We start from the raw sequence: 24,766 nt of genomic DNA on the forward strand, positions 1-24,766 counted from the left end.
CGAACATCAGGATGTCAACTGTTAAAACCCTCTCGTTGTCGGACACAACATGAAACTACTCCAGTTAGCTCAATCATGTTTTAACTAAGATATCTGCTGGAAAAAATATTTTTTCATGGATCGTTTATTGAGTCACTAAAGTTAAACAGGTAACGGTTGCTGATATAATAAAACTGTATGAGGCTCAAATAGACCAATAATGTCAACAATGTTGATCAGCTGGGCTCCATTTCTTATAGAGGAGTTCTTTCAGGTTCATTGTCTGCTACTTACATTTCATCACACACAGCTGATTCTTATGAAAGACAGTGTAAAGACTGTGGTACTGGTGTATAGTCTTACATTGGTTTCCCTGGAGCATCAGAGGGGTCGCTGCAGAAGGGCTCTTGGAAGGTAGCCTCCGACATCTCCAGGTCCAGCAGGGTGTTGAGGATCTCCTCTCGGCTCGGCGGGGACATGAGCGGCTTGAGAACGTGAGCGCCGCCTCCTGTGCCCCGCAACAGCTGGCTCGCCCTCACCTGGGAGAGTGAGCCGATGGAGCGGGGGGAGCTGCTGGGCGTGGTGGACGTCAGTCCGTCGATGCCCTCCAGAAGATACCCAGAGGATGTCGGCGAGCCCTCGTGGTCAACGAAGGAGGCAGAGGTTAAAGGCAGCGGGATGACCGGGTCGAAGACGGAAAAGAGCAGCTCTTTTCTTTCACAGTGAAAGTCTTGAAAGGGACTGAGGGTGTGGGATTTACATACAGAAAGGTCCCACTCTCTGTTCTTGATCCTCTCAGAGTCGAGGAAAGTGAGGTTACTGGATGCGGACTCCTTGTTCTCTGGTCTATCGAAGAGGTCTGGGCTGACGGGCCTCGCTTTGTGCAGGTCAGAGCCCCTCTGAAGCTCCTCCCCACTACCTGACAGCCGGTCGAGTTTCTTCTCAAAGCTCAGCATCTGAGCAGAGACAGCTTCCTGGCTGACATCACTCAGGAACTTGACTGGCAAGTTTTTATCGGTCAGGACGAACTGGCTCCCACTATACGGGCTGGAGAATTCAGTCTGATCAATAGCGTTGATGTCAAACTTATAGTTGTGCGGGAGCTCTGGAGACAAACTGTCCTCTATGAAGTTACAATCCTCCAACCCTGGGTCTGAAAGAAAGAGTGAGAAGTCATCCGACATGTTGCCCTCCTGCTTCACTGGCTGAGAGCCACTTGTCCTGTCTTTCCTAGCTCTGGGCTTTTTGCTCTTGGGGGTGGTAGACTTTGGGGCCCTAGGTTTACGATTAGTGGTGGGAGGAGCTTTTCTGGGTTTAGCTGGTTTAGCTGTAGGATCTAGTAGTGCTGCGGCCTGAGCTATGGCAGTAGAATGGCTGTCTGCGCCCACCACTTGTCGGGGAAGGGTCTGTCCTTGCTGCCTCTTCTGGAGAAGCTGTTTGAGGACAGTCAGGCCAGAGGGCGTCTCACAAAGAGCAGGGATCTCCCCATTCTTAGGACCAGAGTCTGGGGAGGCGACTGCTGGTTGGGCTTCTTTATTGTCTGCCAGAGCTGTGCACTCATCCTGTGAAGCCTCTGCCTTTACCACAGTGGTCTGGCAGCTCTGCTGCTTCACATTAGTCTGTGGTGAAACACTTTGGTTGAGTTCCATGATTGAAGTTTCACAATCCTCAACCTTTGGTTCTATGGACTGGGCTGCTGAGACAGAGTGTGGTGTAGATGCAGGCTGGACGCTGCCCTGGCTGCTGCTGCCGTCTGTGCTGACTGGCTGCTGAAAAGGAGGGACGTCTTGAGAGGAGCTCTCAGAAGGAGGTAGCTCATCCTCAGGGAAGAGGATCTGAGAGCTGTCTTTAAACGACTCTTGGCTTTTGGGTTCTGGTGTCTTCTTTTTGCGGGACCTTTTGGGTTTCGTTGCGGTCGTAGAGCTGCTTGTACCTTCAGCTACATCCTTAGCTTTCTTCCTCTGCCTTGGAGCAGCTGTTCTGGGCTCTCCTGCCTCTGGAGGCTTAGCAGCTGATTTGTTTGCTTTCGCTCTGCTCTCTGAAGGTTTCTTAGACCTGGCAGGTAGACGCTTATTCCGTGCTCCTTTGGTCAAAGACACATTGTGCGGCGCGTGAAAAGCAGAGCTAAGACACGGGTCACTGAGCGGGTTTATCAGCTGCTCCGAGCTGTCCATAAGAGGGTCGCTTGTTGGGGACCAACAGCGTGGAGGTGTCGAGTCTGTGGGGCTCGGGGACCTATCAGAGAGGTATCCTAACTCCACCATGACATCAGTGTAGTCAGTGTTATGGTCATCGACTAGCTCGCAGTAACATGGGCGAGGGGGAGGCAGAGAGGGGAGGATGGGGCCTCTCTGACAGCCTTTAGGCCTTCTCACCCTTTCACCCCTTCTGACTGGAGGTTTGGAGATGCTGCTGACTGTTTTCTTAGGAGGTGAGTTGACCTTTGTCTTCCGTTTGGGCTGTTTCTTGGCCTTGGGCTCAGGGACAGGAAACCTGACTGCGGTGGATTCAGGCACTTTGGGCCAGAAATCCTTCAGAGGAGCCAGTTTATTATACAGCTCTAGTTTATCTGGTGTCAGCAGCACCGGCTGCTCCTCCGTTTTCACTTTGGCCATCTTCACCAGCATGTTTTTCTGGCCTTTGAACCTGTTGATAATAATGTACTTGATGATTATCGGAGGCTCCTTCTTGCGCCGTTTCTGGCATTTTGCTTCCTGCCCGCTAAGAGCGCCGCTGTCCTTCAACTTTCCGTCTTTGACCGTCGCTGGATTTTTTGAACGAGCTGAACCTGAGTGTTCTCCATCCTCGACGTCGTAGAGCATTTTCCGTTTGGCCCTCAGAGTGTATTTACTACCAGGCAGTGCTGAAGGTTTGGTGCAGGTGACTTGAGCAGATACGTCTTCCAGTGGGGTCACCCTGTCCTCTGCTGAGTCTTTGACCTCTTCATCGAGACAGGGAACGCTGGCGGAGTCGGCGAGAGGGGGCTCGGAAAGTTCTGGTTGTGTCGGTTCAGTTTCAGAGCCGTCCTCCACCTCTGGCTCCTCTTCTGCGATTGGCTGTCCCTCTGTGCTGGGCTCGTCATTAACTGGCTCGGCCTCCTGTGACGTTTCATCCGAAGTTGGCATGTCTATGTCGACGGTCGATGCCGGAGAAGAGGTGATTGAGTTGGGGCTAGTGCTAACGTTGCCGTCAGAGGTAGAGCTTTCAGTTGTGTTGAATTTGTTCCTCTGTCCCGTCATCCCCAGTCTTTTCTTATTCACTTTTAGCCGAGACCTGCGGGGCTGGGCCTCCACCAATTTACTGCATGAGTCTGTGAGCTTTTTGCTGCCAGCTTTTTTCCGACTGAGACAGTTGGAAAGGATGACACTGGGAAAGAACTTGTAGTGTGCTTCCTGCTGGGCGACGATCGTCTTCTCAGTCTTATTTTCCTGATAGTCTTCGTACCTGATTTTGAGTTCGCCGACGTCGCCCTCCTCACTGTCTTGGCCCATTTCTTCCTCCTGGGGATCAAGGAACTCGCCCTTCTCCATGGCAGAGGGGGCCGAGGAGATGTTCCTGCTGTCCTTCTGGCTCAACTCCAGCTCAGTTTTGGCTGAGCAGTTTCTCAGCTCGGAGTAACAGAGAGAGAAAGTCCTGTGGTTCTGAAGAATGGACAGACAGTTGGTTTCTACATTCTTTATGCTGCTGTACTTTTTCCTGCTCTTGGTGACTTGTCTGTTACCAAATGGGAAACTTTCTAATTCTGTCTTATCCAAGGCTATAGAGGTTTTCTTGTCGTAGGTGTACAGGGGTTGGATGCCCTCTTTGTTTACACAGGGAGACGCCTCGGGGTGATTGGCTGTTTTGCAAGGGATCGGGTGTTTGACTGGTGGGATGTAAGGGATTTCTTTATTAACCTTGAACCCTGTTGAACATTCGCTGCTGTTGTCCTGGCTGCTTTTGGATTGAAAGTGCTTGTCGAGTGGTTGTTCTGTGTTCAGCCCGTGAACTGGTCTGTGCTCAGGGTGCTTGAACTCCAGAAGGATCTTAGCTGAGGAAGGCGGCTCCAGGTGAACTGTCTCTCCAGGGAAGGGATTTCTTTTTCCAAGCATCTTTTCTGCGGCTATGAGAGAGGACTGGGTCCGGGAGCCACTGTCAGTTAAGGACGAATCTATGGAAGCAACAGAAGAGAAGCAAAAAACAGTGTTCAATCAATGTTCATTTATGTTATGTTACGTTACATTATGTTCATTTTGTCAACTTTGGGTCTCCTGCGTTAGTAGTATGAGATTGTACTTAATTAGATTTAAAAAAAAATTAAAATCATAACATAATATCAGTGTTTTGTATTTATCAACCATCATCAGTCTACCACATATCAGAAAATGACATGATGCGGTAGAAGACTTCCTGACCACCAGTCAGCGCCAAAAATTATGACTCTATGTTCATTGTTTTATTTTACAGTATAGTCTCTTCCTGTAAAACAAATTTAAATGTTTGATGACATTGGTTTGACCCCCCCACTAACCAGAACATTAGCTCAATGTCTTTTCCTTCTCTTTTCCTGGATTTCCTATCAGTTTCTACTCACCATAAAATGGATCAAAATAAATAAATATGCAGTATAATGAATGTTTAAATTCCACTTCATACCAAACTCTGCCTTAACAGCCACTCTAGAGCCTATGAGGATTTAATTCAACTCCAGATCATCATTTAAAGCTTGTATTATCCATTATAAAATCACATCTCCCTCATTGTGCAGCTAAAACCTGAAGTTTATTGTGTGGCTGCTGTCAGGTCTCTGATGTGACCATCAGTGATGGAACATGAATCAGCAGGAGATGTGAGATAAAGCCAAAGCAAACTGACATTTAAGTGCTTTCACAGTATGTCTCTGCGTGAGATGACTCACCGCTGTTCTCGTCTGCCGCCCCGTCCAGCTGGGGGATGGACAGGTTGGCGAACAGAGAGTTATTCCCGCTCCACTCCATGTCGTCATCAGAGGACTCTTGCTGCTCCTCGCTGAAGCTGTCCTCTGCCTCCTTAACGCTGGGCCTGCACACAGGAGTGACAGGAGCACTGATTAAACAATGCACAGGCACAGCTCACGGTCCACGACCTTCATCTGACTGCTCCGCGTCTGCTGCCTCGCATTCATGCTTCCGCAGGAGCACGGAGACATGGAGTGTTTCAATGCCAGGGAAACATTTTCTCTTATTTATTTCAATGATTTCTGATAATAACACCAAAACGATTGGGTCAGACTGTTTCTCTTTTTTTCCCTTCTTTGTAGCAGTTGTTTTGCACCTTTTATTTGGATAGAAGACAGGAGAGAGACGGCAAAGTCGAGGACAGAGAGAATGATTGACATGCAGTCGGATTTGAACCCATTGAACCCAGCCAATTAGGACCAAACCTAGAAAAACCTAAACAATTAAAATGGTCTAACAATAGAATAAGTGAACGTTTACAAACCTGACCACACATTAATTACACATTTCTTCCTCGACAATTTACAATAACATTTTCAGAGTTGATAGCGAGGCCCAGTCTAGAGGGATTCATCAACTGCAGCTGGTTTTTATTAAAAAATATTTGATCAGTAGATTGATATTAATGCTTTAAAAGTCTGCGATCGGCCACCAGATCGGCTAAGTTGCACATTTATAAACGGTCTTTTATGCGTGACTGATATAATGTACGACATCTGCATTGCAGCCAAGAATACAGCAAAAACACGTGACTGGAGCAGCGTTCCTACCAGTGTGATCTGCACAGGTTATGTGTCAGGTCATTTGTGCTCCATTTGTCATCATAAATTGATGTTAAGTTATAATTGATTATTTGATATCAACTGTCAATTTGAATAATTGATCATTCTGACTGAGTCGCACAATAGGGGTCAGAACAAGTTTTTCTTAACTCCGACACAATAGAAACAAACGTGCCTTAGTGAGGATGAACTGTCAGGAGCCTCGTTGTCCCACCGCTGTGACATTATCACACTGAGCTCTGCCTCTGCTCTCTCCAGCTCCAGCTCGGCCTCCTCTTCGTCGCTGTTGTAGTGGCAGCTCCTGGCACCGGGGAGAGACTGTGACTGGGAACTCTGCCTAACAGGGGACCTGCAGAAACCGTCGTCCTCCAGGCCTGCCAGCAAATCGATGATGGCGTGGTCTTGGCTGCTGTCTGCGAAGACATCACGACGAGAATGTTAAACAGGAAATAAAGCCACTTTTCCACTGGTTGAAAAGCGATCATGTCATCCAGGACATAAACAGTGCGGACGGATCTGTTACCAGAAATGTGACCGCTTCACTGCTAGAAGATGAAAAAAAAAGCTCAAAAAAGCCTTGAAAACACACAGTCACCAATCACAGTGTGTAACACAGAGGCTCCGACACCTTTAGAGGAGCCTGACCTGAGGGTGAGACCTGCCAGATTGGTTTTTACTGGTCTGCGCGGCGGCTAACAGCTCGTTCTCTTTCTCTGGTCAGTGTCAGTAGTGTGTGTGCTCTGTGAGTGCATGTGATGACATCCCTCCTTGATGCTGTGTATGTCTTTACTTGAAAGGCTGTAGAGAAAGGTACAATCTGCATAGATTAGCAGTATAGCAGGATAGTCCAACATTTTGGCAAATTAGGTTCGTTACCTTTAATTGTCGGTGCAAGCTATTTTTAGAACGGCGGAGCAGAGCCGCAAGCTGCTCAGAGCTACACAACGAAGGCTCATGGGATTTCTTGGTTTCCCTCATCAAACTCATCAAATACACAATCCAACAACTCAAATGCTCTCGTGGACAAGTTGTGACCTGCACATTCACCACGCTATGAGATAATAACGGAACATTACAAGACAGAGTTGTTTTCGTGGCAAATGCAGAGACTGCTTGCCGGAAAACTGTCCCTGAAGGCAACGTGCATCAGCTGTTTTGCATGAATTTACCTCGAAAACAACTGTCTCGTAACGTTCCTTTATTATCTCATATCGTGGTGAGTGTACAGGTCAGGTGTGTATTTGATGAGTTTGATGAAGGAAACCAAGAAATCCCATCAGCCTCCGCAGCTCGCGGCTCGGCTCCGCCGTTCTAAAAATAGTTTGCACCGACAATTAAAGGTAACGAACCTACTCCTAAAACTATAAGGATTATGGCAATCGGCCAATTTGCCAAAATGTTGAACTATCCCTTTAAATGCATATAGTGTTTAAAAAAATGCTTATACCTTATCAGAGAAAGTAATCAGATGAAAGCTGTGTGTAGATCTGAGGAGAACTCAGGTGGTTATTGTACTGTACCTAACAGAGAAGAGTGGTTGGATGTTTGGGAGAGTGGGAGGAAGGTCTGACTGCTCTCCAAGAGACTCAAGATGGCTTCCTCGTTGACCACCGCCTCCTGTGGGATTTTGCCACTGGTCCCCACAGAGTCTGGAGAAGAAAAGCAACGTTAGCTTATCTGAACACTTTACTGTGCATCAGGCAAACCTTGATTGAAACAGCATAAAAGATTAGGTCCATCACTGCACACCAGGGCAGCGGCAGCCCTGTGGTTCAGTATGAGGGTCAGCTGTCTGTTTCAGCGCTCCTGCGAGAGACTTGGCAGAGAAAGTGCCTGCAGATTAGGCCGGTGCTAATCACCCAGTGTCACACTCTCAAGCCCTGACACAGTGGGAGTGAGAGGGGGGGGGAAGGAAAACATACTGTATGTCGGTCTCACCAACTACTTGTGCCAAACACACGGTGAGAGGAGAGCAAGAAGGAGAAAGGACAGACATAGAGGAATAAGATGGGTTGGCCCATGGGATAGCAGCAGCTGCTCAGTATATACTCTGGTTTCGTTCTCCCTCACCTGGCTGTGAGTCCCTGTGCACCTCCACGGCATTAGCAGGAGTGCACAGTGCTCCCTCTGGGGTCGGGGCGTCAGAGTGGAGAGTGAAGAGAATATCTTCTTGGTCGTCATCCCCGTCACCCACAGACGAAGCTTGAGTTCTGAGAAAAGACACAATAGAAATTCATTTTGACACAATGAAACATTATAGATAGATAGACTTGAACTGTCATTGTTATAAACACTTTATAGTTCATTATTGTTTATTTAAGGAAGTCAAAGCCTGACCGACTAATAGTTGGTACAACACTAATTTGATTACTCAGATACGAGGGGTATCATTTTACAATAAACTATCATTTTAAAAAGGACTAATAAATTGTTTATAATACGGTTATTAACACTTATTAAACACATTAACCCATAATTCATAGACAAAAAATTGGCAAAAAATTGGCAAGATTAAGTAGCCTTATTGTAGCCTCAAAAGAAGAATATTAATCAAATTCATGTGATACTTGAACTTGAATAATGGTCTGATTGTTGCATTTGAACTGAAAATGATCACCCGACTATAAATGAGCAGCTTTGGGAGCTCGACTGTTACTTGTGTCTCAGAGCAGAGGAGCTCCTGGCGTCTGCCTCATGCCGTCAGGTTTTATTTGCATCTCTTTACTGTGGGTCTTAATCAGGGAAGTGATCTGTTTACTCTGTGTATGTGTACACTGAGGTGCTGTTCCGTGTTTGTTTGCGGGTGTGTGTTTGTGTGTGTGTGTGTGTGTGTGTGTGGGGCGCGAGTGTTTCTCATCTGATCATTGTGTGTGAGGCTAAGTGGTGTGCGTTTGTGTGTTGGAGAGGGAATATGAATGGAAAACAGGCAGCCAGCCAGAAAGCAAGAGTGCTCTCAGCAACAAGCTGCCTAATGCTCCTTTACCCATACTGCCCTGCTGCATCACCTAGCAACTCTCCACTTAGTGACTGTGAAATTATGAAATGAAGACTAAAGCAGAGGCGGCCACCCCTTTCAAGTGAGACAAATTTTGAAAAAAAAGAAAAGAAAAGCATGTTTTATTCTAAAGGTGAATTCTGAACTGATCCTGTGTGTGGAGGGGTTCTCGTATCTGCCCCCGCATCACGCCCCGACAACAGAGCATGAGGCGAATATGAAAAGCCACTGATTCAACTCGCTGTTCTCCTGACTGTAGGTGTGCATCGTCAGCTCTTGCAGGATAAATTCAGCTTTAGAAACACGGTCAGATGCGGCACGCTGTAAACACAGAGGGCGGTTGCGTGGACAGAAAGGTGAAGCTGTGTAACATGATGTCTGAGCTCCGCAGAAGCCCAGAGGAATAAGGTAAACACTCCTGTGGAAGCAGTCCAGACAGACAGACACACACACACACACACACACACACACACACACACAGCAGACAACAGTTCAGACTAACACTTAACTGCATTTAGCAGGAAACCAGTCACATGACCGCCCCCCCTCCGCTCTCTCACTTTAAATGATGAATGAGCTGAAGACTGCTTACTCCAATGGATAAATCCCAACCTGGTAGCAAGGCTGATAAATGATGAATGATTTTTCAAAGGTGGTGAATGATGAACACAAGGCGGTGAGAATATGAAACCAGTGTCTGAATCCTCGGCTGACGTTCGGCTGCTGGGACTGGGTTTGCGGTCTCATTGTCATTCAGAGACTTTGTTCTGCCGGGGGTGTGTGAGGAAAGGGCTCCAGAGAGTGTCAGTGTGTGTGCACATGCCACTGCCTGGCTGTCTCTTAATTAGTCTGCTAGTTAACGACTTTGGAGGCAACAAGGGAGTGGGCCTGGCAGGCGTCGGGAGATTACAGCGGCGATTAACACATTTCTCTGCCGGGCCACGCCCCCCCCCCCTTCCTTTCCGCTGCCTCTGCTGGCTCTGCTGCCTCACTGTGAGGATCTGAGTGATGGAGCTGAGGAGAGGAAGCACACTAGTGAGGCACTAGTGCACAGGCTGGTCCTGCTATGGGGGAACGCTACGTCTTTTAAACCCCAACGCCTCCTGTCCATTAGGGGCACCGAAAATGTAATAATTTCAAAGATGCATCGAGATTCTTACAGGGACGATTCTGAATCGACGCAGTCATGTCACATAATCGATTTTTAAATGAAAATAAGTCATTCAAGTTTGACGATGTTGTTCACATACAGAGATGGTGATGTATTTTATTTTAAAGCACAATGTCAAGATTTACGTTTTGTTTTTGAGAAATTAACAAGTGCACCTTTAAGTGGGCTAGGCCTTTTTCTTTTTCTTTGTGTGTTCAGACTCCAAGGAAACTGCTGTGGAAATGCATTTAAATTATATTTTTTCATTTAATTTTATATAAATAGAAAGTTGTCATATTTATCTGACTATTTATGTTAATTAATGAAAAAGCCATGTGTGCAATGCACTGAAATGCATTGTATAATCGAATCGAACCGAATCGTAGACTGGTGAATCGTAATCGAATTGAATCGTGTCGCCAGTGAAGATGCACACCACTACTGTCCATATATAGTAGAATTTTGACATATATGATGAATTGTGTGAGGAGCAGAAGCCAATTGATTTTCAATTGATTTCACACATGCTTATTCACACACACAGCAGCAGCAGCAGCAGCAGCAGTAAGGGAAAGCCCAACATTAGCGGTGGAGTGACAGACTGTGTGTGAGTATTAACAGAGAGACTGACTGAGACGTCCAGGTCCTGGGAGAGCGTCCAGCAAACTGTGTGTGTTCCATCACTCAGGACGAGCTCCACTGTACACACAGGGAGCTGCCTCCCCACTCCCCCACTGCCCGCCCGCCCTCCCTCTCCCCTTCTCCTGTCTGATATCTGAGATGGTGAGCAGAAGCCATCTGGATCTGATGCAGATGTACGCAGCGCTCCTGAGCCAACTGTACTTTCAGTTATGACAGGAAATTGTTTCTGCCTCAACACTGTGGTGGTGGTAGAAGAGAGGGAAGGAGGGAGGGGTGTATGACCTCATCGTTTCACTCTCTCCTTCCTTCTTTCTCACCCTCTCTGGACCCACCCCCTCAGTACATCTGTTCTGACCCCCATCCCTCCTTCCCCGGCCTGCCAGCCTCTGCTCCAGTGTCCTTATCGTAGTTCAGGACAAAGAGAGTAACATGAGATCAATGTGGTCTGAAACGCTGTCTCGAGCATCTTGTCCTAATTATCACACATTGTTTCTTCTCCAGAAATTTCATCTCTTTGCAGCCACAACTGGTCCTCGGGGGAATGGGACAATTGTCCAACAATAACTGTCAGATATGATTTGTTCTGGAAATGTCTGGCCGTCACCACATCAACACATCAGAGGAGAGATGAGCAACTTACACGTCAAACTCGTTCTCTTTCAGAATCTCCTTGAATCTCTTCATGAAGATTTTCTCGCTCTCCGTCGCCGTGACAGACTCACGATCTGGAACATATCAGACAAACAACTTCAACACTGCATTCATTATTGCTGGAAATTGCCTGTTCTTAGATTTCAGAGTCTCCCAAGGCTTAAAATACATGATTAAAACATGCTGGTTAGTCAGTGCACTGGCGGTGGTTGTAGTATTTGACATAAAATGGGACTGTATATAATACAGCAAAAATCCTTCCAACCTATAATTTGTATAAAACCTGGACATGATCATTTCTCTCAGACCTGGGAACTCTGCGTACTTGGATGTAGCCTTGCACATTTGATCACAACACAGCGAATAAGCCTGTGATTATTTATCACCGTGTTTCCATGAGAGCTCCCTGTGTGTGGCGATAAGTCAGAGTTTTGCGAGATTAAAGTCCTTCTCTTGCCGCTCATACGGACAACTTTAAGATGGATGCATTTTCCGGTACGTGGAGGGAATGGAAAATGCTGTCTTCTGCCGGAATAAGACTCGACAACAAAACTAAGACAGATGTGATAGCCGGATAATAAGGATCTTAGACATGATGAAACAATGCAGTTGGCCACAAAAGAGTTTGTATAGCCTGAGACACTGTCACAAACATCACAGGGAGCAGAGAGAGTGGCGCCACTGAAATGAAAACAACTCATTTCAGGTCTGTTAAAGCTTTGAATACAAGTTGTTCCTATTACCTACATCGTACTAATTTCAGACTATTTACTCTGTTGAACATAACAACAGATCGGTTGTCAGATCTTTAAAACCAGGAGCTCCCAGACTTGTTTTTAAACTGAGGGCTGCATGAGAGAGAGGGTGAGTATAATGCTCTGTTTTTCAGTGTGGTTATTTACTGAATTAAAAAGACAGAGAGACCTCAATGCTCATGTGAGTTTGGAGCTGATGAGAGGATCGATAAAAGAGAGTGAGATGACGCGGCTGAGCTGTAACTGTGTAGCGGAACAGGGTGCAAACTTACATTTACATTGTTTTAACATCTTAAAAAAAAAAAAAGCATCAGCATTCTAAAGGTGTGGCCACTTTCATTTTGCCATGGCAGTGCGTCATGATCAATTACATGTAGCGGAAAACCCTGAGACATCTAATCTTTCTGTATCGAAGCATGGTGTGGCAGTTTATAATACCGACGCAGGATTTGACTCTCTGCTAAATTATTTATTGTACTACAGATATGGATTATGGCTGATAGGTGGATGCCCTGGTTCTTCCAAAAGTATTTTGCTTGTAAAAGCAGAAACACAAACATCTGTCAAAACATCTGGTGAAAGTCTGCCACATTATAGAGGAGAAATGCCGTTTTTGAGATTGTTGTTCATCTGTCATTGTCTCAGGTATATTACATAAACAAGCAACCTGGAGCCCAGTTATCTACAAGTAATTAGTAATGATTACTTTAACTCAAGAGTGTTATCTGATGGTTTTCTAGCTCTTTTACCCTAAAAAATAAAAAGAACTTATGAAAAAACAGATGCAGCACTGGATCAATAAGGCGCATCATTGTTAACGTATTAATGGCAGCCATGTGCGACATGAGGAAACTGACACACATGTGAAGAGATCAGAGAAACAGAGTTTTCTCACCTTGTGACTCTGGGGTTTCTATCTGGGTGGCCTGGTTCTTCTCTCTCCTCCTCTGCTTCTCGTCCTCCCAGATGGCCTGCAGGCCTGGGTTTCTGCCAATCTGATCTGGACAAGTTGAGACGAGTCACAAAACAGTGTGTCAAGCTAACGATACCATCACATTTCATTACTGTCTCTTTATTAAACTGTTTAACCCCACGACTGAACTCCTCTGGTATTCGTGTAAGAGCTCCGCTGACCCAACATGCATGAGCTCAAACCATAAAATCCAACCCATACATTCTGTAACTGTGCTTTTTCAACAGTGCAGCTTTAATGTACTGTTAGCAAAGCAGATGGAAAAGTATGAGTCACACAACGCATGCACTGGCCTGGACTGGCCTCTCTTTCTCTTTCTTCACTCCCAGACAGATGCTTGGTGCGGTTTACCACTCTGTGTCCAGCCTGATCAAAGTCATGTGTTTACCAGCGAGTTGCTTTAAAATCAAGGGATTAAAAATCGTGAAAGATCCAACACTGGTGACTCCTGCTGGGTTTTTTAAACTTTCCGTTTGTTTAAGAGCATTATTCAGTTTGACACTTCCTGTGGACCAAAGATGTTTTTCACATGCAGCCAGAAGAAAGGGCAGATCTTTGGAATCTTAGTTGAAAGCGCTCTTTTGAAGCTCAGAGCAAGTTACTCCACCTTCGTCATCTTGCCTGTGCCTAACTCCTCCGAACCTCAATAAAACTGAAAAATAGGCAACGAGGTGGTGCGTGTTGAGCTTAGCTGAATGCCAGTTTCTGTCAGGCATATGCTCACCCATGCTGTGACTAAAAGCGCTTCACCCCCAAGTTAAACTTAACTACAAGTGACTTTCCACACTCCGAGCACACCCCACCATCAAACCTTTTTTTTTGTTGTTTAACTAAGCGATCATTCTGCTGCTGCTGCTGGATTTGATGCGTGGAGACAGTCGGAGGTTCCTGCCAGTGCTATCTGTCGTACCTGAAGCAAAAATGACTACGCAGATGTCCTTTCACCTTTCCTTCGCTTCCCTCTCATTCCTACAAGAGTGTCAGAGGGGGATGCACCCCTGACAGCGGCCGGTGGGGGGGGATGCAGCAACGACATGCTGTCCTCAGGGAACTTACTTTCAATTTCCAGGCGGTTGAGGACGTCTACGGCCACGGCGTCCACCTCCAGCTCACAGGTGCTCTGCTTCTCCACCTCATCCAGGACTAAAGAGCTGCAGACAAATGATGACAATGTCATGTCTAGAAACATCATGGATTTGATTTTTGTTGGTTTCTAATTTTTCCAGGTCGATTCTGCTTTTATTTCTTTGTTTTGGCTCCATGAGACGTGACAGTTATACATCTATCAATCATCAAATAGCTCTAATCACAAAACAGCAGAAAAGCCAATATATTTCCTAAAACGATAGAAAAAGAAAGAAACATAACACAACTTTAACCTACTGATGGGATATTTCACACTACAGGAAGTAACTTGTCATTGGTTGACAAAAATTATATTTGAATCGATCCAGTCGGCTCACAGCAAGTAATGGCATTCAGTTACAACTGGGATTCAGCTTTAACTTCTAGTGGGAGATAATGCAGCAGAGACTCACCAGGGTATATTGTTCTCCTCCCAGCGGACAAACGTTCCCCCCAGAGTGCTGTCATTGAGTTTGGAGGTGCAGGGACTCTTCCAGGGGCTGATGCTGGGGCGGCTGCTGGGAGTGCGTGTGTCTGGGCCTCCTGCAAAACATCAACACAGACATGACGTAATGAATGGTATTGTAGTGTTGTTTTGCATGGTAGCCCCCATAATGATAATGATGATGAAAAATTAGGTTTTTAACATTCATTTTGTTATGTAGCATGGTGCTCATGCCCATCATGAAGACAGTGAGGGAGGGTGAGCTGGAAGTGAGTTTTTTTATATTCGTTTGTCCGTTTTTGATGTATTATGAATTTGCTCAACCTGGTGGATTGATTATAGTGGCGGTGGGAGTTTTGGTGTGCAACACTAAGTTCCTGGGAAAAGGGTGTGCCCATGCTAACAACACTCCCCTGCTGTTATTTGAAAGAGGGCCGCACCATCACTCACACAAATGGGTGCATACAGTGTTGATATTAAAGACATGCATTATGAATCAATTTATAATGGACCAGAATGTAGTAAACTAAAGAGGACAGAGGTGGTTACACATTTTCCACATGAGGACATTTGAGGGTGTGTGTGTTTTGGAGGCGAGTGTTGAGGCCAACTAATGGACTTCCACACACATTCAGAGCTCTATTCATCTTAAAATAGCCCATTTTACCAGGTGGGCCCCTTTCATCAGTCCTTCACTTGATCCCAGATTAAAAAGTTGCTTTCAAGTTTTTTTCAAATCGAGGAGGAAGGAAAATGTAAACAGGTGTAGCCATTATTGGAGTATTATGGTTTCTTTGTCGTAGAGGTGATTGGAGCCTCTTTCTATTGATTGCATCATTGTAGAGGTGGATCAAACATGGGAACCCTGCTTTTGTCAGAGGAGAGTCAAGCGTGAGGATTTTCAAAAAGGAACTTTATTAAAGTCAAGTGAGGAATTTCCTGTCCTGAATCATTAATGCTCTCACATGTGAAGGCAGCCCCCGCCGGGCTGGGTGCTCTCTGGGGGTTGCTGGGAAGTGGAGGTACTGGTCTGAGACTACAGCTAAGCTCTGATCAAACAGGGTCGATCGGACGGAAATGCATTTGGATTTGTGAGGGTCAGGTTCAAGATCTGAGGAGGAACCCCTCAGTCTGACACGCCAATCATGAGGCCCACATGACTGTGACTGGAAAGCAAACTGTGTCCCCACTCAGGACATACTTTCAATGTATTTACACACAGGTGTGGAGCAGAGCAACAAACAACAGGCACATTCAGAGGTTAAAAGAGAGATCATCATTTACCTCCTTAACCCTTGGCAATATCTTCCGCAAATATCAACTTCTACCCACCTTTACCTTACCAGTAAACTGAGGTTCTCCTCATTGGTACAAAATCAACACTATCCAAAATCAACAATCACACATCAATAGGGGTGTCACGATTCTCCAAATCCTCGATTCGATTTGATTTTCGATTTTAGGGTCACGATTCGATTCTCGATTTTTTTTCTTTTTCTTACAGCACAGACGCAGATCATCGATCCTCTCTTTGACTTCGATGCTCGAGATCGTGACGTCATTTCGATCGATTTCGATAAAAAATCGAAATCGTGACACCCCTACACATCAATAATATACCCGGTCTGCATACTTCCCCCTTTGGTCTCACTCACAAATCCCTTCATAAGCTTCAATTGGCCCATAGTTCAGCTGCCTGCAACATCACCAGAACCCCCTCCATCCATCCATCCATCCACATCACTCCCCTCCCATTCTGCAGCAGCTCCACTGGCTCCCCTAGTTAACATTCAAGGCCATCCACAAACTTCCTCCTCCATGCATCCAATTTTAATCTGTTTTTTCATCTTGTGTATCTTGTGTTTTTTGTTTGTTTGGCACTTTTTTTAATCATTGTATTTTTTTTTTCCTTGAGTGCAAGAAAGTAAAATGTATTATTATCAGTATCTGCAATCTAATCAGGTTGCACAGGTAGTCCAGCTCCCCCGGGATGGCACCACAAGAAGGTTCCCACTGTCTCCCAGTACAGTCTCAAGAGTATGGAGGAGATACCATAAGGACACCATAAAAGGCCAAGTATCTGCTCCTTTGTGTGAGGAGGGACATGAAGAACATTACCAGAGACTAACAAAATGACTGGTGTATATGTTTCTGACGAAATCAGACACAGAAGCTGTGAGCGGAGTATTGAGGCCCGACCTCCTCTGGAGTTGCCGCTGTTCACAGCCCAACACTGTGCAGCCTGATTTGCATTCGCCACCAGGCAGACGGCCAGCATCGGCAGGTCTGTCACTGGCCCTTGTTCTCCTAACAGATGAGTGCAGTTTCGGACTTGGATCACACTTGGAGGGTGGCACAGTCCTCCATGTCATTGCCATGGTCAGTTACCCTGACTGCGGGTAGGTACTAGGATGAATTCATGAGAGTGATTGTGAGACCTCACACTGGTACAGTGGGGCAGTGGGGTTTCTACTGGTGCAATACAATGATTTCCTCACTTTGATTTTTGGTGTGATTGTGAATCCAGTGCTCAGTGTGTTGATGACTGACAGTTGTTTAGTTCTCAACAAATTACATCCGTAAAGATTTTTGATTTGAATAAATTGTCTATAAAGGTCCAATGTGTGATTTAAGTGTGCCCCTAATTGTTTTGGGTGGTGTATTTCAAAGGACCTCCAACCTAACCTGCAATCAATAAGAATTAAGGAATATATGAGTGTAGAAGACAGGAGGGGCAGCACATTATGATGTGACAATGAAGTTGTCCTTTGACTTTTTGGATATAAAATGTAACAAATGTAACAAATTCAAACATTTTAATTTGGGTTGAGGCTGAAGACTTTGTGAGTTATGGCCAAACATTAAAGAAAACATACACACAAAGAGTCTGGAGACTGTAAAGTGTCTGCTACAAACACAAATATGTGCTTAGTTGTTCTTCTGTTTTTCTCTCTCTTTACAAGCCCAACTCTCTCCTGGTTCTGTGGAAACTTCTCAAATGGTTTCCAGCAGGCTTTGTGCTTCCATAAGGTTTTATTTCTTCCTTCCTGAACAGCAGTGAAAGGTACAAAATGGTAAAAATGAGAAAGACACTGTGAAAAGTGGACCGGAAGAAACATGGAAGAAAAGGTGCAGAGGTGAAAAAGACCACAGAATAGGAGAAAACAGAGCTTGCGGAGGACAACACACACAGGCATCCTGAGGCTGAGGTGAGATCAGAACTGATTCAATGTGACAAAAAGCTATGGCAGACGGTCCTGGCATGTCCCTTGTCCCTGCTGAGCCACAGGGAACAACACAGTGAGCATGAAGACACCCGGCTCTGCCCACACTGTCCTTAAAAAAAGAAGATTGACTCCTGAGTCCTGCAGCCAAAGTAGGCCACTGCTACTGACTCAACCCCACTGGGGAGATACCAGGTAGACATGACTGACTAGTAACCCAGGGAGGGGAAAAAAGGAAAAACTTTTGCCCTCTTCTCTTACCTTTGCTCTGGCTCCTGCGGAACTTGACCGCTCCGAGGTTGACCAGGTTCATGCCGTACAGGTTGTAGTCCATAAAGAACTGCAGCAGGTAGGGGATGTGGCCCTCATGTGGTTGGTAGCTCTTACTCATCACTGCTCCGCTCTGCAACAGCTCACACACCCTGCAACAACCAGAGGTTATAAACATCACTTGTCACCTGGGTTTAAAAAATACACTCTGGATAAAAAAATATTCATACTCTGCATTTGAAATCAATCATGGTGGTGCATGGAAAATGGTCACAGTAGGAAACTCTTGGCTCAGCATTTTTTTCCCCCAAATCTGAAGACATATATCTACTGATTATTGGGCATCTACAGAAATCTAGTATTGCAACTTCATCAAGCTGGGATGGGGGATAGTTTGACAATATGCATATAAAGCTCAATAAATTCATCAGAGTCCTAAATCTGCCTGTTGTTGATAAAACCTAAAATCTAAAACTGTTGTCTGTTGCATGAGCTAAAGGAGTTATGGTTAAAGCCTTCAGAAGTTCACACAATCATATTTCGAATATGAGATAATATGAGAATTGAGCTTCTTGCTGTTATTGCCTTGTTTGCTTGTGAGGTCAACTGGAATGTACATTTCCAATTCTGATCCAAGATGGTGTCACATCAGTCATTTGCTAATACCTGCAGCTAGTGTTGTTTTGTCACATACCCTTTGTAAAAGGCACGTTTTCAACCATAGAGGCAACGATACAACTGATTTTAAATGCTGAGTGACTCTGAATAATAAACTCACTGGTCATCAAACTGAAAATCAACATGCTGCTTTAAATATATGAAGTATGTTGAACCCATTTTCAGACGTAGCACTGTTGTGAAGATGAATAGGGAGCAATTCATGTTTTAAGTCTGTCCTGGAGTCAGGTTTCCCCTTTAAAGGTCAGAGCATCATATTGGCTGTCTGACCGACAGACAGATGACAGATAAGGGGAAAGAAAGAGGGATACAGAGCAGCTAGGTGTTTTCCTTGAATCCCTGCTCAGTTATTTTATTTATCCTTCTAATTCCCCTAACCGTCTCCAGTCTCACCATTATAGATTGTCTTTTCCTTGAGCCTCTTCCTGTCACTCTCCCTCGTTCCCTCTGTGAGCTACTTGCTCCCTGGCAAGACCAGATCAGCAGCTCCACACACACACACAGAGTCGCCGCCAACTCTGATCACTCTGGCAAATAAGAGGCCGTTTTCCCTGTGTGCTTCCACGCACTTACGCACACACAAACACACACACTCTCAGCCAATCAATTTGTACAACTGAGTGCGCAGCGATCGATTTCAGTTTAGTGAGCCGGAGTCGTGCGCGCGCCGTCTGCCGTTCAGTAACATCAAACAACAGAAGCCTGGGATGAGCTTCTTTTCACATTAAACTGCATCGATCCACGGTAACCTTACCTTTTGACCATCTGAGGATTGAACAGATAAATCTTCATAAAGTGCTTTTCCTTGGCGTGGTAGCCATAGAAAGGCCTGTGAGAAAAAAAGATCAGAAAGATCATCAACACACAGGATTTCCCCTCATTGTTATTTCATGAATTTTAAATGCTTTCTAATCCTGTTTCACGCTGCTATTTGGGAAAATCTCGGCTTCATCAGCTCCATTCAGTTGACGATGATGAGTCACTTACATGCCAGAGACCAGCACCACTTTGAAGATGTGCTGGGTGCTGGAGGCAGGGTTTCCCATAGCAACATTGAGGGCCCTGTCGATGCTGAAGGCCACCTGCCGCAGGTAGCGCTCTGGCTGCTGCCCATAGCCGTCGTATGGCACATAGATGTAAGGGAACACACCGTGGAGGTGAAGACATGTCTTCTGACCTGCAACAGAGAAACAACACATCTTTTTATTTCACATTCATTTGACAGTATGCTGTCAGACACAGCGATGCTTCACGTTTCTCCATTTCTGAATTACTTTCACTTTTCTTCTTTTACTTTTTTCAGTTTGGGGCAACAAGGGTGGGTTTCACTAGAATCATACCTTTTTTCAGCACTAACAATTAAACAGGATTTGACTTCACAGGTGACAAAGGAGACACATTATGCCTCCTTTCCACAAATTAAAATAGTTCCCAGGTGTCTTAAAGATATATCTGTGACATGCTTTGGTCAAAATACCCCAAGGATCAAAAATCACAGCTCTTTTCATCCGTTCAAAACCACCATGTTCATAACGGCTGGTTTCAGTGCCTGTCCCTTTAAATGCAAATGAACCACTGCTTGCCCCGCCCCGCCCCTTCTACCGATCCCAGGTAGGGGTGGTGTTATGCAAATTTGAATCCTGGTTACATCACTGGAAGACAACTGAGGGAACAGCTCATAAAACTATGGAGGTTATTTTCTATCATAAATCAAGAGCATATTATGTTGATTTGAGAGCATTACTTTTTGATTTGACGTTCAGAAAACTCTGCTCTCATATTCAAATTTACTCTGCTCGCGCTCAAACTATGTGCTCGATGTTTAAACCTGTGCTCTCGGATTCAAAGTTGCCCTGCTTGTGCTCAAACTTTGCTTTCGCATTCAAGTTTGCCCTGCTCGTGCTCAAACTGTGTGCTCGCACTTGGTCACAGCTGCCTGCGCAGAGTGTTTCCTCTTGCGTGGAGGAAAGTCCTGCTCTCGGATCTCTGCTCTGCTCACGGATTTTCTGTCAACTGTCAACCAATAGAAGACCGGCTACTGTTGACCAATCAGATCATCCCTACTTCTATGCTTCTTTGTGGGTGCGTTCACTGTAATTCAAGGAGCGTCACATACGGGCGGGCACTCTTTCTACCGGGTTTATCTATTTCCGCCCCACAGGCTGTTAAATGTGGCGGCTCCCTTTATGTTTTGACAACTTTTGGAATAAAATATCAGTTAATTAATACACGAGCGCCCGTGCTTTTCATTACAATAGGTAGCTATATAAACATAAACTAGCAGTAGTAGCGGATGGGTGCCTTATGTATGTTTTTTTTTTTTTATCCACGTTCATCGGTATATATGTTTTATAGTCTAAATGCCAAGAGTCACTTGTAAGTGCAGTGATGGTACAGTGGTTAAGGCAGATGACAGTAGCTCTTTTTGTTGATCATGGGACCGCTGGTTCGAATCCCGGCCCTGCCGGCACCCTCATGTTATGCTATTTGATTTTTATGATTTTTTTTTTTTCATTGAAACGCTTAACAAGAGATGGTGGGTTACCATGCGTGATTAAAAACATGATGAAATGAAAATTAAAAAAATATGCCATGATGATAATAATTTTGGTGCGTGACACCCGGGGGTCAAAGCCAGGGGGCGCACTACTTTGGATCAGTGCTTTCCCAAGAAGAAAGAGACTGAGTGAGCGGGGAGACAGTCACCATGGCCGACCGAAGTACTCAAGTAAGTTTATTGTTTCATGTTGCCAGACCAAACTCACTCACTTTTCACACTTTGAGCCAAATATATAATAAAAATCAACTACAAACCAAATTTTAAAAAATCCTGACAAATAATAAAAATCTGACTCTTTCAGGCGGTTTGTTAAGCGTTTCAATGAAAAAAAAAAAATCATAAAAATCAAATAGCATAACATGAGGGTGCCGGCAGGGCCGGGATTCGAACCAGCGGTCCTATGATCAACAAAAAGAGCTACTGTCATCTGCCTTAACCACTGTACCATCACAGCACTTATTAGTGACTCTTGGCATTTAGACTATAAAACATATATACCGATGAACGTGGATAAAAAAAAAAAAACATACATAAGGCACCCATCCGCTACTACTGCTAGTTTATGTTTATATAGCTACCTATTGTAATGAAAAGCACGGGCGCTCGTGTATTAATTAACTGATATTTTATTCCAAAAGTTGTCAAAACATAAAGGGAGCCGCCACATTTAACAGCCTGTGGGGCGGAAATAGATAAACCCGGTAGAAAGAGTGCCCGCCCGTATGTGACGCTCCTTGAATTACAGTGAACGCACCCACAAAGAAGCATAGAAGTAGGGATGATCTGATTGGTCAACAGTAGCCGGTCTTCTATTGGTTGACAGTTGACAGAAAATCCGTGAGCAGAGCAGAGATCCGAGAGCAGGACTTTCCTCCGCGCAAGAGGAAACACTCTGCGCAGGCAGCTGTGACCAAGTGCGAGCACACAGTTTGAGCACGAGCAGGGCAAACTTGAATGCGAAAGCAAAGTTTGAGCACGAGCAGGGCAACTTTGAATCCGAGAGCACAGGTTTAAACATCGAGCACATAGTTTGAGCGCGAGCAGAGTAAATTTGAATATGAGAGCAGAGTTTTCTGAACGTCAAATCAAAAAGTAATGCTCTCAAATCAACATAATATGCTCTTGATTTATGATAGAAAATAACCTCCATATAAAACCTAGTGGATTTCAACCAAGGGAGCCTGCACATTACAGATTTGTTTTGTCAATTTTCACATTTTAGGGGCCAGAAGGCAAGACAAACACCCAAATACATGTTAAAGAGCCTTCAAAAAGTGATATTTCCATAATATGTCCCCTTTAACATTAGTGCTGCAGTAATTAGTCAGAGTGTTATGTTGCAATGATGAGGAATACAAATGTTTGAAGCCTGAGATAAAACTCACAAACAGAGGAATGTAAGCAGTTTGAAGCTGATCTGAGAATCACCAGCTGGATATGTTTAAGCAATAAAGTCTACAGACTCTGAGAGACAGAGCACTGAGCCAAAGATCGCCAAATACACCATCATACCACCTCCATTACACTATTTCATGGGGGAGAAACTTTGTTTCTATCCATTGGGATCCAGAACTGGTCGTATCCCTCCACCACTCGGACTATATTTGTGCCAAATAGTGAAGAGAGTTCTCCAGATTGCTCACAAGGCCATAGTTATGTTTTGAGAGATCACACTGGCCTTAACCTTTAACCTTCAGCCAAGAAAATCAAATTAGTATGACTCTGAGTCCAAATGAAAGTCTGTGCCAAAGTTTAAGTGAGATATTGTGTCCAACAATATGCCTCTTTAACTATCACCGGCGCTGAGATACAAAATAAAGGATGAAACTCAGTCCATTCTATTTCTAACGTTTACCAGAAAGTATGAACAAACCAAAGCACATTGGAGAACGAACAGCCTCGCAAGACAATATGAATCAAGCTACTTTTTTCACAGGTAGTGACAAAGCCCTGAGCAAATGCATAACCTGATGTACTAAATCAATTTGACTTCTACAGACACTATTAAATCTACTGACAGGGTGCAACTGAGACAGATATCTCAGTTGAGAGTGTCTGAGGGGTCGGGTAAACTGTTTTTTCTATACATTCTCTGAGCGATCACTGCAGGGCGGGCGGCACAGATGGATGAGTGCGACAAAGGCTTGTAACGTGATTCACGATGTACTTGCACTCCGTGTTAAAACAGCCCATTAGCTAAATAACTAAATAGAAACCAGGTGGGGGGGAGAACATTGCTGGGGGATTGCGGGTGGAGTGGAGAGGATTGAGGTCTTGAATAATGTGAAGTGAGGTCAGCCGGTGCAGAGAGAGTGAGATACAGGCAGACATTGCACGCTGCTGCTGAGGAGTCATCCGAGGTGAGCCGTGCTGCAGACGGACTGATTCACTTCAGCTGAGGCCGGTGCTGCTCGCTGCTGTGTTTGCTGCTGCAGGAGTCTGCACTCTGCACATTGTTAATCAGGTTACATAAGAGACGATAACATGGTCTAAGACAACAAATGCTGGAGGTGCAGAGGCTGATTTTCACTCTGTTCGTTCATCTTGTGCTGGTGACAGACTGACAGACAGACAGCTGGTCAGGAGGAGGCAGTGTTGAGCAGGTGCTTCACTCTTGGCCAGACATTGTCTGCACATGCCCAGAGACATGCCGGCCCTCCTAACCACCACCACTGCTGCTGCTGCTGCTGCTGATGGACAGAAACCAGTAGACACTAGTCCTTCACCCCAGTGACACACACACACACACACACAGTCCCTCTGCATGCTGTATGATGGCTGCTGCGTGAGATGCAGCGCTGCAGTTCCCTGCCAACAACAGCTGAGACTGTACCCAAAGTGAAGGCTCCAGAAATGGAAGAAATAGAAGAAATATTAACCAGCAGCAGTGATACACGACTGCTTCCCCACAGAGAGGGAGGGTGACACAAGGCTGACTGTGGTGCTGAAAGACAATGAGCTTCTCGCAACAGACCTGCATGAAGAGCCGACTACTCTGAGAGTAGGCTGAGACAGGTGTGTGTGTGTGAGTTTCTGTGTCAGATAACTAGTTTATTTAGTCCAAAACATGCCAATTATCCCCTGGTTCCAGTGTGTGGCTGTGTCGTTGCTTTCCTCTTTAAAGAAAAAAAAAAAGAAGAAAGAAATTCAACACAATTATTTTTACATACAATTTGTAACTGAAAACTTTAAATGTCACGATCTGCCTGGACTTTAAATAGCTGCATTCAGCTCTTGCACTTGTGTCTCAGCTGACCGGCCAAGTTTCTGGATGGTGATCTCTCCTTCCTGAATTATTTATGCAGAGCATTGATAAGTCACAGCAAAGTTAACCTGAGGACCATTTGGACACGAAAAGTGATCACATCACTGTCTTCGAGACATTTGTTCAACTGTCTCATCAATTGGTGGATGAATTTGTGAGGTCACACCACACATCTCGTATTCACAAGAATATGAGATTACTGTGACACTGACCTTTGACAACCAAAATCTGATAAGGGCACCACCCCTCGGATAAAAGTGACCGCTGGAAGAAGTTCTGTCAAGCTGTTGCTAAGA

General features: G+C 45.1%; 1 protein-coding gene across 3 annotated transcripts in view; it reads right to left on the reverse strand.

The window, feature by feature from the left end:
- The window catches only part of rev3l (REV3 like, DNA directed polymerase zeta catalytic subunit), a 63,395-nt gene that overhangs the window by 16,880 nt on the left and 21,749 nt on the right, over nt 1-24,766 (reverse strand). For all 3 annotated transcript variants that reach the window (XM_084000718.1, XM_084000720.1, XM_084000719.1), the window contains exons 2-13: nt 19,633-19,822; nt 19,400-19,474; nt 17,959-18,119; nt 14,442-14,571; nt 13,960-14,054; nt 12,826-12,930; nt 11,165-11,249; nt 7,808-7,947; nt 7,258-7,386; nt 5,913-6,150; nt 4,877-5,019; nt 343-4,129 (exon numbers count right to left, since the gene is read on the reverse strand). In XM_084000718.1, the coding sequence (XP_083856844.1) occupies nt 343-4,129; nt 4,877-5,019; nt 5,913-6,150; nt 7,258-7,386; nt 7,808-7,947; nt 11,165-11,249; nt 12,826-12,930; nt 13,960-14,054; nt 14,442-14,571; nt 17,959-18,119; nt 19,400-19,474; nt 19,633-19,822 (5,278 nt within the window). The remainder of the gene's footprint in view (nt 1-342; nt 4,130-4,876; nt 5,020-5,912; nt 6,151-7,257; nt 7,387-7,807; nt 7,948-11,164; nt 11,250-12,825; nt 12,931-13,959; nt 14,055-14,441; nt 14,572-17,958; nt 18,120-19,399; nt 19,475-19,632; nt 19,823-24,766) is intronic.

The sequence above is a fragment of the Trachurus trachurus genome (assembly GCF_905171665.1).
Source record: "Trachurus trachurus genome assembly, chromosome: 24".
Taxonomy (NCBI): Eukaryota; Metazoa; Chordata; class Actinopteri; order Carangiformes; family Carangidae; genus Trachurus; species Trachurus trachurus.